Consider the following 19,859-nt stretch of genomic DNA (forward strand, 5'->3'; position numbering starts at 1 on the left):
AGTCTGGGAAAGTTTTCAAAATGTTTTGTGGATCAGCAAACAATTGGGAATAAAAATTTCATAAACCAAGCTCCCCAGTGGCAGAGAAAGTGTATCTGATTTAGTACCCCCCTGCTGAAAGAGGCTAAAATTTGACTTTTCAGAGGAAGTGCCTTTCTACCTAGCAAGAAATCTCAGGAATAAACAAACATCTCATCTCACCTTTTTGTCTACCTTTTTTCTACTTCTTTGTGTCTTAAGTGTCTTTCATGACCTGTGCAACTGACAATAGACAACAGACAATACCCACATTTTGAGTGCACATGCAGTAAGTTGATGGATATGGCTTTGACATGGACACTGTGTGGCTCCACAGCAAGCAAGGTTATCAACTGGGCACTGTGCAGCTTAGCATCATTTTGTCAAGAGCAATGGAAGAAACACACAGTAGTTCTCAATCCAGTCTATTTCAAGCCCATTTCATCTCACCATACATTCTGATGAAAACTTCACAGGCAATTACCCAAATATGCTTTAGATTAAAATAAAAATTACAGACTTAGATAATGCTCAACTTTTTGCCACATTACCAGTGTGGCAAAATAGAGAGCTAAACTAAAGCAACAGACCAGCAATCAGCAGATAAGTTTGCCAGTTTTGCTACAGATGTTCAGCATGACTTATGATGCATTGGTTGAAACATTTGGTTATCTGTCTCTGGGAAATTGCTTTATCCTGGCTTTCCCAGGTAGAACATAAATGCCTACACCCACCAAGCAACCAGGACAACTGATCTTGCTTTGGTCAACAGGAGGTATTACCATAGCAGCACAGCACCAAATTCAGTGAACAAGTTGGCTTTTTGTAACTAACCATAGGGTTCAAACTGTATGGGAGCACAAAAATCCCCTATAGCAACAGCTGAAGTTCCTCATCTTACCAGGTCCAAAAGCCATAGTGAAAATACAGAAATAATGCAGAGTAATCCCTACTCCGGTTCACATTTTTTGGTCAGGCTAATTTGCACACTACTGAGTCTACTCCACTACCCTAATAACCCAGTATTTGAGATGATAAAGTTTTTTTTTGCTGTGAACCAAGCCTTTAATACAATCTTGCCAACTATCTAGATCAGTAGGGGGTTGTAAAAGTTATTAAATAAGTAGCCCTTCACCTGGCATTTTAGGGCAGATTATATTTTGCAACCTACTGGAAAAGGTTCCTACACACAACTCACTGCTGATAACAGAGTAACAAAGGAACTCAAGAGAACACATTATCAAATGAAGCTCCAAGTATTAAAAAGGAAGGGATTAAAATACAGCTATAACACAACAGAGTTTGTAACTAAACCCAAACTCTAAAGTACAAAAGTCTGCTTATTGAATGTGAAAAAACCACTTGAGTAGTCCTTTATCTTCAGGAAGAAACAGATGAGACATGATAGCCTGGCAGAATCAGCCAGAAAGCATTTTTCCAGTGGTTTTTATCAGCACAAGCTACATTAGTTCCATTTTAAAAATTCATTTCCATCAAAGAACTCTGCATCTTTATAGACCAAAATCCAGTGCCAGCCATGCAAAGGCAGCTCTGGGCAGTGATACACCTGGAATGCCACCAGCTCAGGTGACACGTTTTGAACACACCAAGCATCACCATTCTTCCCATGAGCCCTTCCTCTTGGGAATGCTCTTTGCTGAATCCTCAGCAGGAAGGGGTTCACAGGAGGAACTGGGGTTGGGACCAACAGGAACACAGTGGTTTCCCCAAGGAATGCAGGGCTTTCACTTGAAATTCACCTGACCCTTACAAATGCCTTCGTGGCAGGATGGGAGGCAGCCTCCTCCCCAAAGCAATCAAACACTATTGGTTGTCAGGCAAAACTGAAACAGAACTGAAATCTTAAGCTTAGAAAGATCAGTCTCTGCAAAGATTTTCATTAACAGAAGAATTCACTTCTCCAGGTAAGAGAGAGCTCTGCTGTACCTGTAGCTTAGACTATTTTAACTCAATATTTCAGGAGGCCTGTGCTTTTGGAATTATTGCACTAGAACAAATATCCCTAAAGATAAAGGTATTATTTGCCCTCTAAAAAGTTTGTTTTCCTCCAGCTATGCCTTTGTGACACCAATGTCAGCAGCAACACAGTTCACACCTTTGCAGAGTTCTGTCAGCTCCCATATGTCTTGCAGTAGGTATTGTATTCAGCTTTTTAACCCCAAAATGTCAGCGATAACTCATTACAAACCATGGCAAACCTAAGCAGCATAACACTGTAGCACAGCTAAAGATTTCCTGTTGTCCATGATATGCATTATCTTTTAAATCATCTCCATCATGCCATACAGATCTTGTAACTGCCCCTTTATTTACTTTATTCTTTTAAGTTCTTACTTACAGCAGCAAGATTGGTAACACTCAACACTTTGGATAAGCTTTCTGCCACCACACAAAGAGGACCTCAAAGTCTTTCCTCCTTGCAGCCCAGCTGCAAAGAAACTCACCCAGGCAGCCACCTGAGCTTATCTTAAGCCTGAGCACAGGCAGGGAAACAGAAGTTACTGAATGGCTGCTGTACATAACCTGACTTTTCTAAAATCATCTTTGCCATGGGTAACACTACACACAGGTTTCTAGCCTTCTATTTCTTTTGCACGTTCCCAATTTGCATTCCCACCTAGCAGTCTTCCCACAAGGGATGTGGCTGTGGGAACAATGAACTGTTATAGAGCACATCAGATGCTGGATTGAAGTGGCACAGTTCTATTAAAATTACAACAGCTTAAAGTATTCCTCACAGTTTTGTGTTCCAGGTATTGCAAATACGGCAAAAACTGTCACTGGAGCAGCAATAACTCCTGTTACTCCTTTCTTTTACTTCTCATTCTGCTACAGGCTTTGGCAGCCTTCCTCCTTCTCCCTTCCCTCGGTAAGATTTTGAGGGTAGAGGAAAAAAGGAACCATGGCAGTGTGCTGCATCACACTAATTGTGCTCAACTGTCCTGCCTCTGCAAAATATGGAAAAAATAATGGCATTTTGGTTTGTTTTGGCTCCAGGTGGTTTTGCTGCAGTAAATCATTTATTATCTTGCTTTGCCTAAGGCATTTTGCAATTATCACAGATCAACCACAGGCATTTAAGATACTATAGAGTCTGCTGGTTTTCCTTAAGAAAACTGAATTTCCTGGTGCATATTCAAAATGCCAATATATACACTTCAATTTTTTAGTATTTCAAGGATAGCATTTAAAATGTATTTCAATAAGCCTGCCAACCTTGATTCTTAAACTCCAAGTCCATCTCTATGTTCCTTTTGATTTCTGTAGTTCACCAGGTGAAATTCTAATTCTAGGTCAAGGGCCTGCAAAGGTTAGAGGTCAACACTGAATGTGGACTTGTATTTTTTCAAGTAATTTGAAAGGATTCTTACAGCTGTGCAAGTATAAACATAATTTTCTTCAAATTTTTGTATGTAGAAATAATCACTTATACTTCAATAAATTTACTGTTTTCCTTTTTTTTTACATTGAGTTCCCACAAACATATTGTTCTAATCATGCCCCTAATTCTTCAGTGGAAATGAACTGCCAAATCCTGGGCATGAACAGAAATTCAGCAGCATCAGAGTAAAAGCAGAAACTGGTGAAGGGAAAGATGAGTTGGACAGTCTACAAGTGCTGTGGACTATGACATATCTACATAATTACTGTGGATCAAATACTATACATACAGGGACTGGCTTAATCCTATGGAATTGAAAATAAAGTATTTGGGGCTTTCTTACTGCCCACCCTTCAATCAGAACTCATATGTTCTTTATTCCAATAAATCCATAGGCTTCTTTCTGTAGCTGTATGTAAACTGGTAACTCACAGAAGAGATCATCTGTTTGAAAAAGCAATCCTAACAGAGGTCACTGAAAGTACACAGCAGGCAGGGAAAGCTTCAGCAAGATGGTTTTATATCAATAACACGGAGAGATTGTGGAATAAACAATGTATAAGTTAAAAGACTTTTAAACAATACTTAACTTCTATCAATCTTTGTGTCTACTCATCTCATCTGCTTCTCATAGGCAGATCTGCCTCTACAAGCCATGACTGTAGTCAGCAAATGCACTTAAATAACCATGGTTTTTTGAGAGGTCAGTTTCTGGGATAGAACTGGGCAGCAATGTTGGTTTTATTCTGCCAAAAATATCAGCTTTTTAAAAGTTTACCTGTTCCATGTTGAAAAAACGCAAAACCTTTCAGGAGGGGAGTAACATTCCACTCTATGTAGCTCACTTATTACAGCTGAGATTTATACCAGAGCTTTATACATTGTATAATATATATACACACACACACACACACACACACACACACACAGATTTATACATTGTAGCCAAGTTCTCCAGCCACAGCCCTGCCCAACAAAGCTCTCTTCTCTTTTAACTGGCATGCTACAGGTTCTAGCACACCTACAGCAGGTTCAACAGGAGAGACTAACACAGGTTTCTTGGGGATGGGGGCAACTCTTCAGTTTTCCAAGCTAGAGTTCAGTTCTATTTATTTTTTTTTCTTTTAGTTTTGATGAATCAATACCTTCCAGAGAAAACAAAGTCCAAGAAGGCCAAGCCCCCTATCCCTGACTTCAGCTCTGTCTTTGGATTCCATCCCACCTTGCTATATCTCTTTGCCCATGAAGCTGGCTGTGACTGGGTGTTTTGCCAGCATCTCCTGCAAACCTGCACAGGAAATGGAAACCAGCAAAAAAGGAGATAATTTTGGTTTTCTGATCTTCAGGTTTGGATGGGACCAGCACCAGACTTGTAACTCACCCTGTACATACAGAGTACTTGCAACACAAATAGAACCAATGTGGAGGTTTAATTTACCTTTGTGATTATTTACAGCAAGAACATTCTAGCATGGTAAAACTGCCAACTATGTTTAGTTCAATATCCAGTTTAGTTTGTCTCTGAAGCATGGGCCCACACAGCAAACAATCCTTACTTCTGACCTCTGTGAGATCACTGGCATGGCTCCTGCCAGGTTCTTGCTGAAATAGTGTGCTGGATGGAGGGCATAAATCCAAGCACCATAAGCTGCACCCAGAAAGTCTTTGTGATATCAGAAAAGTGTGTGAGCAACAGTATCATCTGCTATGAGACTAACAGATAACTGAATATTTGACCAAGCCACCAAGGTGAGATAAGGACTAGGAGCTGTTACAGAGCAGGATAACTCCATGTCTTCAAAGGAAACAAGCCGTGCAGGCTGACAGCAGCTTAGCTGAGATTTTTCACAATTCCACTAAAATATGTTCATTTAAGCAACTGCAGGCTTTGTCACAGCAACAGTTTTTTCACAGTATTCCCTTTTGTTTGCAAATGTTTATTTTATATGGCATGCTGTATTAGAACAAAGCCCTGCTTTAAAGTCCAGATAATTTAGTGCATTTTTTTTTCTATTGAAAAAATAACAAGCAGGTCACACTGAACTAGCAGTGGGCATGGGGTCACCACCAGTCAGTACAGAAATCTGCATTCACCACATTGGGATGATTTTTCCTGTGCAGAGGAACACAAGCCAAAATACAACTTTAAGCCAAAAGCAGAAAATCAAAGCATTCAAAACAATCACCAAAATATCAGAGGTAGCCTCTCAGCTCCTCCTCGAGATTTAGCTGTTCAGTGAAGCTGCCATGGGAGCTCCTCAAGTGATGCCAAACCCTGCCAATCCCAGAACAGCCCTGTCTATCAGGAGGACAGACACTGTGTGCACCAAATTAACAGGATCTCAATTAGACAATCTCCAGAGCAATCCAGTTCAAGAGAAGTGGCAACCACAAAGATTCTAGCAGACTTCACAAACAGATCTTGGGTGAGCAGTTACTCATGGGCTGAATCAGAATATTTGTGCTGTTTCAGCACTGCATGAAAAACTTGCTACTGCCTTTCTTATTTCTGCATCTTAATACAAAACTTGCCTCCTGACTCACATCAACTTCTCTACCTGTAGTTGGCACTGGATAGTTCAACATGTTGCTCTTTTAAAATTTTCTCCAAACAGCTCACACATAATTACATTTAATGAAATCTTTTCAGAGAGACCAATCTATTAATAGTCTCCAGGACTAAAATCCTTAAAAACATCTTTCCTTGATCGTTGCATGAAAATCCCCACAAAACAAAGAAAAAAAAAAAAAGTCTTTGAGCATACAGACTTAGCAATTTAAATTACAAAGTGCAAAGATCAGTGCAGATGCCACGCAGACAAATGGTCTGTCACAGGTGTTATTTATGAGGCAGCTAACAAGTACAAACATCATTAAGTTCTGTCACTTTATGTGCTTTTTCAGGGTGGGTCGTAGGAAGACATACTGTGACCTCACTAAAACTTGTGTTGAGGAGGGAAGGGACTCCAAGAATCTATATTCCCAAGTCTCAATGGAAAACATGATTTCTGGTCAAAATCATGAACAAATTCTTACGTTTCTCAAGGAGCTAACGCAACTTTCCTCGACAATGGAAACTCAGTTCATATTTGCAATCCCAAACATTAATTTTCAGAAGTTATACAACCCAGGAGCAAGTAATTCTTTCCTCATTTAGTCAGGATTCAGAAAATCCTTAAATCACTAAAAGCACCACAAGATGAAGCTTTAATATAATGCTGCAGATGTACATGGGCATGCATGCAACCATGCTCTCCCTCCTGTGGCTGGCTTGCACAATGAGAGGGGAAAGGAAGGAGAGCTGGCTACTAAAATTAATTATGTATGCTTGTAAAAATGTCTTTTATAGCATAAGGAGAAAGGCTGTGTATATATGCAGTGTATAAAACAATACCTATTTTCAGCAGATGGCTTCAATCCAGCCTGTACTTCAGGGTGTTGTTGCTCGTATCACTCACACAGCAAAAACTGAACTTAAAAAGTTACACCAAAAGGCTGCAGCACCAGAGTTTTGAAAGGTTCTTTAGGGACAATCCTTCATTTTTAAATGTTCTATTTGGACAACAGGTATCAGGTCTCACTACACAGCACAGCAGTCATGGAACATGTTCTTTTTAATGTCAATAGCTCTTCTTCATCAGAGGAGGTACCTTACCCACAAGTAGTTATGGGACACACAAAAGGTATTTCATAACCACTTACTTTTCAGCCATGCATCCTGTTTTTTTAACACAGCACTGCAGATGGTGCCCAAAGAGTAACAGGTATCCTTTTGGATGAACTAAAAATTGGGGCTGAAAGCTTAGTCTTGTGAAGGATTAGAAATAGCCCTTGACTGAAGGTAAACACATCTTCCCAATTTGTGGAGAAAAATACTGTGGTAATCAATAGTAAATTTTAAAGTCTCAGCAGCTGGAGAAGTCTAGTGATGTGTAACAGCTGCTGAGACAATGGCCCCATCCTGATGTCCATGTGTTCCAAAAGCATTTACAGCACCAAATTCTTTAGGTCCATTTTAACAAGAAGCAGTTTTCCTAATTCCATTTTTCCCCCAATCGGTGTTTTAGATAGAGTGAAACTGCCATCAGACAAATGCAGCCAGGGGGTTTTCTGCTATTTAATGGGTTTATAATGGGTCTGTTCATTGTTAGAAAGTGAGTCCCCTTCTCCTCTCTTTTCCCATGTGATTAAAGATGTAACAGCTCATGATTTTTATAGAGGCTGAACTAGAAGCAGAAGTTAATCTAACCACAAGATCCTACGTGGCACTAATCTCAAATTACCAAAATAAAAATGTCTTTCTACATATGGGTATTCCCATAAACCCCTGGGAGATGTTTTAGCAATGTTCTTGCTGGCACTAAATATGTAATTCCTTCAATTAGTATCAGCTTACTATGTTGGCCTCTGTGATCCTGAAGAAAAACCATCTAGGCATTATTATATGGCATTTTAATAACTCTTGCTGATTGAACACAGCTTGTTTGCTGAATTTGTGTGCTTCCTTTTTGTAAGAAATTGCTTTATATGGGTTGTATACATCCAAAACATCCAATGCCAACAGATTATTTTTTTGTTTGTTAGTACTGGTAAAATGCAATGAAACAGCTTCACTTTAATAATGTATTAGAAATTCATTTGGAACACATTTTCTCTTCATAACTGAAAGCGAACCTCATTTTAAGAAATTCTTTCAAAAAATGAGCTGAAATTGAATTTATTCCTATTAAAAAAATAGGGAAAAATATTATCACCCTACTGAAACATTCATTTCCTTATAGTCCTGTGTTTTCTTAGCCAAATAGATTTTGCTTTGTGAGCTTCTTTTAAAAATGAGTACACCGTGGTGATGCTATTTGTATCAAATGTTTTATCCAAGTGTTACAGGTTAGTGACTGGGGTAAGGAACAGTTCTAATCCCATTCTGTGCATAATATTCTGTGTTTAAATGCTTCTTTCCATCACCAGAGAACTCTCTCACCTTGTAAAAGCAGAAAATAATGAAGGTTGCTCTGTCTCTCAGCGCATCTGACCACTACTAAGTGAGTCTGCTAAGCACCAGCATTTGTTAGTTTGTTGCCAGCATGGCCTCCAAGAGCTTCAGGTTTGCAAACACTCCACTATGCACGGTGAGATGACAAGAAATAAACTTTAAAATTAGAGAGGTTCTGCCTGAATTCACAGGAAAAAATTTGCACCACAAGGACAGTCAAGAAGTGGAACAAGTTGCCCGGAGAGGTCATGCTGTCTCCATCACTGAAGGTTTTCAAGGACAAACTGGATAAAGGTCCAAGGAGGCCCTGTTGAGACCAGAGATCTCCTGAGATCCCCTTCCAAGCTGAAGCAAACTACAGTTCTATGGATACACATTTTTAATTCATGGGCCTGTATATATTTTACATGCAAAATGCTCCCAGATAGATCAGGGGACAGCAGAATAAGCCCAATAAACACAATGGTTTTTCCATCCTTCTTCATGACCACTCTCAAAAGCTCTAAGTCTAGAAACATCATTCTCATCATTCAAGCACAAATCCAGAGCATTCCCCAGAAAGGAACAAAGCCTTTGTCTTTTCCACAGGGCCACTGCTGACAGAGATGATTTGCTGCCTAAAGATGCAAGCTCTAACAGGAGATCTCAAGCAAAGATTACTCCAGTCAGCTCAGAACCTCCTTACTCTTTTCTTTCCAGCATCTCTGGACTAACCACTACTCCTGTTACCTCATCTCTTGCACACAGCTGACCTCCACATGCTCTCTACCTACCCCATGACTGAGTTCCCTTCAGCTCTTCCTCTTTGCTTCATAATCTGTGGCCTGACACTGCTGGCACACAACTTAGAGACAGTTTTGATCCACTCATCTGAATGTTACCAAACTCACAGAGAGCAGATAAAGCAGGTACAGAAGAAGAAACAGTTTCTATGTAAAACTCCTCAGTCTTTACTTCTGTAAAATGATGGATTTTTTATGACCAAAACCACAGGATTTATTTTTCCAGTGGGGAAAAGAAGAGAAGTAGTGCCCAGTGCTGTCCTCTTCTGGTTTTTTATTCGCATCCACAAGCAGGGAAGAGACCAATTCTGACAGAACACATTATCCCCAGACACCTGAAATAGCCCAGAGAAAGTGAATATTCCCTTCCTGACTAGCTAAGCTCCAGATTCTTGTTTCCTCACACAAAAGGGCAATCTTTACCAAGAGCAATTTATCTATTATTCAATTCATCAAATATTTATCCATTATTCAATTCTATCCATAACTCCACCACACACCTGCAAATACAAATTACACAAATATTCTCAGAGAACACCCACTGTTCATTTTTCAAGATAGTCACTAGAGGAATGTGGGACAAATTCAAACCTGTGTCATTAAGTCCAAGTTCCCCAAGATGCTTTATTTATGTAGCTAACACCAGACCTACAATTGGCCTGAGTAAGGAAAAAACAGAGTTACCTTCATCTTTGGTGTCCAGACCCACCTCAGCTGTTTCATGCAGCAGCTGCATGGAGAAAGCCCTTGGAGTCTTAGTGGACAGTAAATTCTCCATGGGTCAGAAACATGCCCTTATAGCCAAGAGTATAAGTATAAGCCAAGAGTATAGCCAACAGTATCCTAGGGTGCATCAGGAAAACTGTGTCCAGCAGATCTAGGGAGGTTCTCCTCCACTTCTACTCTGCCCTGGAGAGACCACAGCTGGAATACTGGATCCAGTTTTGGGCTCCCCAGTTCAAGAGGGACGGGGATCTATTAGAGAGAGTCCAACTGAGAGCTACAAACATGATGAAGGGACTTGGACATCTCTCCTATGAAGAAAAGCTGAGAGAACTGGGGCTGTTTAGCCTTGAGAAAAGAAGGCTAAGAGGCGATCTTATTAATGTCTATAAATATCTGAGGGGTGGGTGTCAAGAGGATGAGCCAATCTCTTTTCAGTGGTGCCCAGTAACAGTACAAAGAACAATGGGCTTAAACTAGAACATAGAAGTTCCACTTCAACGTGACAAGAAACTTCCTTACTGTCAAGGTGACAGCACTGAACCAGGCTGCCCAGAAAGGTTGTGGAGTCCTCCCTCTCTGGAGACTTTGAAAACCACCTGGATGTGTGCCTGTGTGGCCTGCCCCAGGTAATCCTGGGGGGGTTGGACTAGGTGATCCTTAGAGGTGCCTTCCAACCCCTAACATTCTATGTACTCTCCCCAGACCATAGTCTGGGATCAGCTGCCTCTGTTTCACAGGTCACCAATACTGAAGTAAAGGGCTTCAACTGTAACTGCACAAACTGCTCAGTCTCTGGCCAGGAAACAGAGAGCTCTCTGACAGCTCCTGCTCTGCACTGCAGTCACAGCCTGTCCTCTTCCTAAATCTCGAACCTCTTTTTTTTTGGTTTTGTTGTTCCTGTCCTTGTACCACTTACTCGTGGCTGCAAGCAGTCACTGAGCTGAGGTTCCTCAGCCACACCATAAGTTGACATGTGGTGAGGAGTAGCTGTTAACCATTGCTCTCTCTCCTTCCTGTGGCTGGACAAAGTAGCCTGATTAACATTTACATACTTTTATGGCAATGAACTTTAACACCCAGTCCTCACTTTCTGACAGAAGGACACATTATATGCCATTCAATGCACGTCAGAGCTCTGCATCATTCCGAAGGGTGGGCTCAGGCAAATTTATGTCTTCATTGGCCAATGAATGATTTATGTCTTCACTACCAACAAAATGTACTTGGTTTATTATGAAAGATTAATAAATAAAAAACACTACCAACAACAAAAAACACTACAAGTCCAGGAAAGCAGTGAGTATATCTCTAGAAATTAACACCGATGGAAGAAGAATAACAAAAGCTTAATGCATGGATAAATGATTGTTTTCCATATCCAGATGGCTGCTTCCTAGAGACACTAAGGAAATGAGAAAGGGGACAACAAAAGTGCTAAACTCATAAAACCTGTAAGTCTCAAAAGGAGAACATTTTGAGAAAAGGACATCACTGTGATTTGCCACTTCCTTTCTCAGCCAGCTCTCACAGGCCCTGAGAGCCTCATAACCCATGACGTGATGTGCTCAATCCTGTGGACAGGTGTCCCTTAATCTCTCCACTTAATGCAAAATTCCAAGAAAAACAAGTGAGGGAAAGAAGAACAGAAGAAAGGAAAAGAAGTGTGGGTTCTACTAAGTGTTACACAACATCATTCTCTCATATTCAATAATCTGGTTTAAAAGCCATTTTTATACACGAGTTTTTAACTCCAAAACCAAGGCAGATTTTGAGAAATAAAAATGAAGCCTGTCTGAAACATTTTAATGCAGTTCCAGTGGGGAAGTCTGCCATGTTGACAGAAACCTATTTCAGAAAAACCCACTCAATATAGACAGCTTTTCATTTACTTTGGAAATATTTTGATGACTGTGGCAAACAAAAAAAAGAATAATAATCCCAGCAATGTTCATCTCTTCTTGACACAATCTACTATTTCTTCATGACCTCACTAAACCATTTCACAAATGCAGTATAGATGAGTAAGGCACTATAACCACTGTAGCTGCTGTTTCCCCAGGGATTCTTTCCATCCAAACCTATGATGATGAGTCAAACTAAGACTTAAGACTGCTAAAAATACAATGAAAGACAGAATTGCCTTAGATTAATAGAGGTGTTTAAACAGCAGTAAATGCCATTAAGTAAATCTCCCCTTCCTTTCACACATTTTAAGTTTTCAAAAGTATTCTGCCAGTACCAGCCTGCCCAAAGTCTTGCTAATTGATCTCCTCTTCACTTTGGACATTCTGCATCAAAAAATAATCATGTCAGGTAAAGAGGAGCCTGGAAAAAGACAAACCTCTGAAGCAGCAGCAATCCTGTCACTCCCTTTCTTCCCTCTTTCTAACCTGCTCCACAGTTAGGCATCAAGAAGCATTAACTCCTGAAACAAACCACACACCTACACTGTCTCACTGACTTAGAAGTGTCACGACCCTTTGCTTAGAAAAGGTCCCATGAAGCTGCACCACATCATGGTCATAATTCAGATATGCTGCTTCAGAGGAAACAGTTCTCAGCCAAACTCCTGAAAGTTTTCCTTTTTCAAAGTCAACATGAGGTTCTCACTACTCTGGCAGGTGGGGGGGGGGGGATTGTTTTTTTGTAAATGGAAAATATAGCATCAAAAACAACCAGGTTACCCCCTGCAGCACGGTACCTGCTGTGATCTCATTAGGTTTCACACATCTAGCACAGGCAGGCTGGCTCATTTCTGCTGAATTCTCCAGAAAACAGCAAACCTGTGAGCCAGCTCTGTGCAATCAAAATTGTCACCACAGATTGCATCAGTAGATTGCATTGATATAATTTTTTTAACAAGTTTCTTTACATACACACTACTTACCACCTCTAAGTACTTCTTATTTGAGGCAGCTAAAGCTTCAGACCCCAAACTTCAAATGTGGGTGTCCAGCTGTGTCCTACATATCGTGGTGGTTCTGATGAGGTTTGTTCTTTTCAATTAAACCCTTGAGTGTCACCATTTCTCACACTCCAGTTTATATTACAGCCATCTCCAAACTGGATTCTTATTCAACAAAACTAAGGCTGCACTTTAAGGATGCTGGTGGTGTTCAGTTGCCAGGAGCACACTGGAGCCAGTCTGAAGTAAAACCTCCAAAGTACAGATAGTGTGGGCACTGGGTTATCAGCACCAGCCCTTGCTCTGAAGATCTGTGCCACCCAAGTACAAAGAGCTTTGTTACAGAGACCCCAGGCATCCACCACTGCTAATAACAAAGCCAGTCACTTAAGTTTCTTTTCATTATAGGCTCACATTTTCCTACTATAAGACTCAAGCTATTTACTGCTGACTGGAGCATCACAAGAGAGATGGTGTGCATTTTAGCATATATCAAAATAATTGAAAGTGTTCATTCCATCAGATTTGAAATGGCAGCAGCACACTTACAGTTCTCACTGGCACCTGTTTAGCCTCTAATTTTCAGTTCATGGAATGACATTTTCTGTAGGAGCAATGCAGGATGTTTTAGTGTCTGGTTCTCTGTGGGACAGTCCCCACACTCAGCCAGCTGCACTCAAACATGAGTCATGAGCAGACCTCTCAACTTCCAGAAATCCTGAGATCCCAACACATTATCCATGCAACAGGAGTATGTCCACTTATGTGGTAAAAACTGGGGAACACATCTCATGCTCTGCACCTTCCAGCAGAGCAATGCTGAAACAGGGCCTTTGCTTCAGGATCACACCTGAACTCAGAAAGGAGGCAGCTGCCAATGACACCTGAAAGACAAGTGCCAAAGATGCTGAACGTGCCTCTGAGTAACTTTCACCTTGCAGGCTTGAAGCCAGAGCAAGGTGCACTGCAGGTAACAGTTTTCAGATTGTAATCAGCCTCTTCCTGAGAACTGATGTCACCACCATGGCAAAAGAGAGTATGCAGTGCCTAGAATTGGCTACAAGGAATGCCAGCTACACTCACAAGGCTCCCATTCTTCTGTATACAGATTACTGCTTGCCTTAATATTTATTATTGGCTTATTTCTCTTGAAATAGAAACTGCAAGAGATAAATGGGCAAGCAGAGATGGCAAGACAATGATTATCTAAGTTTAATGTAGTCCTCACAACCTGTTCCCTTAAAGTGCTATTTCCAGATCAGAACTACTCTTCTGCTAACACCCCAAAAGCCTGCCAGGGAGACATCATCTCCCATTTCTTTCTCTACCAGCAGAAAGAGCAGTCCCATGGGGCTACTCCAAGCCAAGTTTCAAAAAAAGGAGTTCTAAACAGGAATCCATGTTTTGAGGGAAGATGTAAATTGGACATCAGCAGAAAATCTCAACACAAGCTTTTGGGGAAGTCCTTGGTCAATGCACTGTACTTGTCTGCCACTTATGAGGCTGAGACCTGAGAAAGCAAATCCCATACTAGGGAGAATCAGGGAGAGGGGAGAAAGTGATTTAGTGCAGGTGTTCAGCTTAGTTGAAGTATCACACGTGAGTAGTTCAGCTATTTAACCCTTTAGTCCTTCTAGAATTCTTAGGCAAATGGTGTCTGGTCCTAGCAGTGCATAATGCTTCTTGCTTTCACATTCTGCAGCCTTGTCTCCTGGCATGGTACTGAGACAATCATTGTACAGAAATGAAAGAAATGCCAAAGAAAGGCTTCAGCATAGACATTTCTCCAAGCTTGCTTCACTTTGAAAAAATATTTTTCTAGTTTTTCTGCTCTAGCCTCATCTTCTCTGAGAGTTCTTTGTATACCCAGATCACTCAAGAGCCTCATGGACTCTATCTTGCACAGCAATCTTGTTCCAGGAACAAGTTGCTCAAATGAGTAATTATGAGAGAGGCAGTACTCCTGATCCAAGTGTTTCTCATGTCTTCAAGGGCCTGGAACTGACACTAGAGGATTCCTAGGAAATCCATGTTTTGCTGTTAGCTGAAGAGCAAGTCAGAAAGATATTCTCACACTGGTGGAAATAACCTGGCTATTTTTATGGTGTATCTACTGTCAGCTTAAGATGGTGGGGGTTTTCCTGACAGTGCTTTGACTTAAATATGGTAAAACCCAGTCCTGAGAGTTATAAAAAAATTTAAAAGTACAATGAGAATCCAGTTTATCAGCTCCTCCAACAGACCTCAAGTGATCTCTCTCTACTAATTGAATGCACCATCCCCATTTGTGAGTAATAATTTCATATTGTTTCAGGCTGAACTTGTGTGTCAAATTATTTTTAAAGGTTGTTTTTTTTCTAAAGAGCTTGAATGCCAGCTTGCATGCAATGTAAACATCACTCAGGTTTCTAATGGCATTATGAAATGTAAAATGCACCAAGGTAACAGAACTGCAGCTTCTGACAGTTCCACAGCCTGAGTAACCTTAAACTCAGGTTCACAAGAGATCCAGATTAATAGGGGTGAGCCATTTTCTGATCCAGAGTTAAGAATAAGGCTCTGCTTTGAGTTCAGAGCTGTTTACTAGTGCTGACATTTAATCCTGTACTCTCCTGGGAAAGGACAAAGAGCAATGCATCTTCAGGCATCATCAGGTTTATTTCTCCTGTGGTGACAAGTGCAGCCTATAAAAACATTTGCCAGCAAGCAGGAACCATGTTTGTGCTGCTGCATGGCACTGCAGGCTGCCTGGAAAGTTTCCTCCTTTTAAGGCAACAAGTGCTATGACAGAACTGATAAATATATGCTTATTGCTGTCTGATTAAACATGTGGATTGAAACTTTTATATTCTAAGTTGCCTATTTTTTTCTATTAACCACAGATATATATTTCAAAGTTTGGTAGTGTTTTGTGTTGGTTTATGTTTTTTTCCTCTTTGCTTGTTAATTCAAAATATGAGGGCTCTTACCAGTCCTCTCCTTGCTACTCTTCCCAGCTTCCTGCCCCTTTCAAACATGGAGCTTTTCCACCCTATGCAGCTCTGGGAAAGTTACACACTAGCAAAGGAAAAAACAAGCAGCTTTCACATTCATGCCTTTCTGAAACATGTGTATCAGCTATTTAATAGCTTTTTTATTATTTCTTTAAACAGATTAAGATAAAAATTAAACCTAAATTAACTTTTCTGTTCAGAGAGTAAATTCAGAAAATATTTCTCTTGATTTTGCTTTTCTTGTTTTTCTTTAGGCCAGAAAGCTGTGTGTTCTGTAAGTTAACTGTCTGAACTCCAGCAACACGTTACCAACAAAAGGGACTCAGAAATACTGATGTTCCCTCCCACTTCACCTCCTTCACTTTTACAGTAAAAACTTCAATCAGTATTACAGCCACTGTACATTAATATTTAGAATACTGCATTGGTGCCAAAATCTTCAAATATATGCTTTAAAAAATAATATACAGAGGAATATTAAACTTTACAGTTATTGTTGAACATGTTAGACATGTATTTATCTCTGAATATCTCAGATGCAATCAAGCTGAAGTTATTTACACACTCAGAACTCCCTTTAATGGGGCAGCCTCTAATTTTAATATCTCTCTCTGTTCCACACTGGAATTATTCCGTAAGTTTCTACAAAACAGTTTTCAACCATGAAACATGTTTTCAAGCAACAAAACAGAATGCTAGAACTTTATCTTTTAGAACTGCTACAGACCACAAAATATACTGTAAAAAGAATTATCATAAAAGCCAACGCAACCCCATGGAACATCTGTCTCGACAAAAAAGATATTTTTGGAACGCACTCACTGGCACACATCCCACCAGCAAAAACTTTAAGAGCAATAGTAACAGATAGAGTTGTATCCTCTTTTTCTCCTCAGGGCAATGTTGCCTCATGTTATATGGGGTAAGAGAAATTACACCAAAAATTTTAGTTCATGGAGAGTGTGAGTGTATTTTCCAGTTTGGATTCTCAGGGATGATGAGAGAGACACTGATTAAAATAGAGGGAAAAAAATTATCTGACAAACCAGGAAGATCTTTTCACTCTAGAGAGCTTCAAGCTGCTGTGTCCACATGGAATGGTGCATTTATTAAATGTTACTTTAAAAGAATTTGTGCAAAAGATGCTCTTGTAAGGATGCTGGACAATTTCAATAACAGTTGTTTCTCAAAGTGCTACTCCAGAAACTTCAAAAAGCAACATCAGGGAAATCCTTATAAAATACAATGGTCTGGTCACTGTATTTTTCTGAGACCTTTGCAGGAAGAGCTACATATTCACTAATTATGGCTAAACATGACATTCAGCTCTGCATTAATAAGCCCATAAACAGCAGGCTGGAAGGGACCTCCAGCCAGTGATGGAGATACTGCTTGCTAGTGGGGCTGTAGAGAGCAAGATCTCTTCAAAAAGAACTGAAAGGAGCTCTTCAAAGCAGCCCTCTGAGAAAGCATTCCACTATATTTAATGTATAAATATCTCTAAAACACAATATTAACAACCTTTTTATTTTTGCCAAACCCTTGTTCACTTCAGCATCCAGATCATTATGAAGGAGAAACTTATAATGACACCAAAGTTTCAGAATGCTCATGAAACCACCTGAAAGATATGAAGTCACCTTTTTCAACGTTTAGGGAAAACTTTTGCTCATAAACTTTACCTTTCCACAACATCCTCTCCATTCCAGCAGGTCGAGCTGTCTCTCATCACCAGGTCTCCATCACAGAGCCTTTCAGCTATTGAGGCATAAAAGGTTCGGGATCGCTTCATGTAACTGATGAACTCTCTGTAATTTAGGAAGAACACACTGAACAACAGAACAATAATCATTAAGCCCCCTGTCAACTTAACCCTCCAGAAGATTAAGAGTTTAGAACCCTTCCAGAAATTGTCATCCAATTCTTTGTGCATTTCTACTCCTACACACCATCCCATCTTATTATTTAACCCAGCGTTACTGAACATAATTACACACAACAGAGGATTTTAACAAATTAGATTGCTGCATCTCACAACATTTGAAAAAAGTCTACACCTACTGTCTCTTTATAAAAAGATTAAAAAATATGAGAAAACATCATCATTAAAGGACTGGGCTTCTTCTCTGTTACTGAAGTAAGTATTTCTCCATTCCCAGTACATGTATGAAATAAATGAAAATCAGAGCCAGCAAGCTCCTGGGTGGAAAAGCTTCCTAAATCTAACATCCCATCACAGCCCCTGCAATATTCTATAAGTACCCCACACGTGCAGCAAGAGTACAAAAAATTATCTCCTTGAGATGTGGTGGGGCCAGTTCCTGCCCATCATCAGTGTCCACCTCCCACTCTTATTACAAAGAAATTTCTCTCATCATGCCAGGGACCTCACCTGTTCAGAGGAGGCTGTGAATTCCTGGCCAGTACAAGCAGCCCATTGCTGATCATTGTGTATGGAAACATGTCTTGGGGGAAAACTGCTTCCTACTTTATAATCTGATTATATCTGTAATTTATAGCTGGCTGAGGTAGCCATAAAAATAAACCATAACAAAATAAGTGCCAATTTGGCACACAATTGAGAGTATTAAAAATGAAAATTACTCTATCTCAACAGCTTTACAATAAGCTCCTGTTTGGTCTAAGATGTTAAAGATATTGAGAACAAGACACAGGACATGAAACTGAGCTGGAGTTATTGTGGAGCCATCTGATTGTCTCAGAAGTCCCCCAGCAGCCCCATTGGGAAGGTCAAAGGATTCACTCTGGCTTACAGTGTTTCTGCCTGGCAGGCTGTAAGGGGGTACCTGTGGATATGGCTGCCTGGAGACTGGCACAAAACCAGATAGAAATTCTAATTCCTTTAGAGCAACAGGTGCTCTAAATAATATTAAAATTCATGGCTGGGTATCTACCCCAGCCAGGTTTAGGCATTGCTCATCCTTTCCCATGACTGTCTTTATGCTTTTTCAAAAGTGTTTGACCATCCCCATATTTGTGATGAAAACCTGCTCTAGCTGAATTAATCATGATAAGGTCCTAAGGAACTACTTACCCTAAAAATGCAGGAAAACCATCATTTTTTCTTTGCTTAAAGAAGGAATCTGAGGGCTTATGACGAGGCACTCAGTATTGCTACCTCTTGAGCCCTAACTTATGAATATGAGCTCTAACTATTTATACAGCAACACTAGGCCCAGACAGAAGGTCACAAGCCTGATGGAACAAGCTAATAGTATCATTTATGAAAGGTCACATGGATGCTAAGATTTTAATTGTTCTAAACTGAAGTTTTCTTTGAAGGAGAAGAGCACCCTTTAAGAATCTAAAGCTTGTTGTACTCTGCTCACTCCCAAGAGGTTTAAATGTGCATTTTCAGCACAGTGGAAACCTGACATTCCAAAATTGCATTTAAGCAAAGGCAGAATTCTGTGTCCAACTCAATTTTAACAAGTGAAATTATTAACTTTTCATCAGTAGAACACTACAAACACCAGGGAGCAAATGTACAGTTTCCTAGTGCCCCCCTGTATAAAAGCAGTAACCACAAATATGCCAATTCCTAGACTACAGCTGAAACAGCAGCTTACAATAGAGATCAGCTAAGTGTAGAGACAACAAAGTATGTCACCTTGTCACCTTGTTTCCATTCTTACCGAGAGATTTTTTTCAAACTTCTTGATTTGTCATTCTTTGAAGCTTTCAGAGGCAGAGAACTGGAATAGGCCGGGGAGAATTAGCATCAATCAGGAGAGGTTGGGGAGAAGGGGAGAAGCAGGAATTCAGGCAAATGAGGAAAAGAAATGAGAAACAAAAGAGAAAAGTAAAAATTATTTGAAAGAAAGAGCATCAAGCACATGCATAGGATAATTTAAGAAAACAAATAAAGAAGAAAACTGTCATGAGATTTTTCCAAAGTACAGATGCAATTAAAAATGTTAATGCAATAGTGAAAATAAATAATACAACTGATATTTTTTTTATCCCACTAATTTTCAAACAAAAGCACAATTACAGTTGTAGCACACAAACACCAGAA

At 40.0% G+C, this 19,859-nt stretch overlaps 1 protein-coding gene across 3 annotated transcripts in view; it reads right to left on the reverse strand.

Moving 5' to 3' along the window:
- LOC139799598 (glypican-5-like) overlaps positions 1-19,859 on the reverse strand; it is a 338,529-nt gene that overhangs the window by 199,288 nt on the left and 119,382 nt on the right. For 2 of the 3 annotated variants that reach the window (XM_071751697.1, XM_071751699.1), the window contains exons 5-6: positions 19,477-19,536; positions 17,503-17,628 (exon numbers count right to left, since the gene is read on the reverse strand). In XM_071751697.1, coding sequence (XP_071607798.1) covers positions 17,503-17,628; positions 19,477-19,536 — 186 coding nt within the window. The remainder of the gene's footprint in view (positions 1-17,502; positions 17,629-19,476; positions 19,537-19,859) is intronic. The other variant, XM_071751698.1, reaches the window with a different exon arrangement.

This window comes from Heliangelus exortis, chromosome 9, assembly GCF_036169615.1.
Source record: "Heliangelus exortis chromosome 9, bHelExo1.hap1, whole genome shotgun sequence".
In the NCBI taxonomy this organism is placed as follows: Eukaryota; Metazoa; Chordata; class Aves; order Apodiformes; family Trochilidae; genus Heliangelus; species Heliangelus exortis.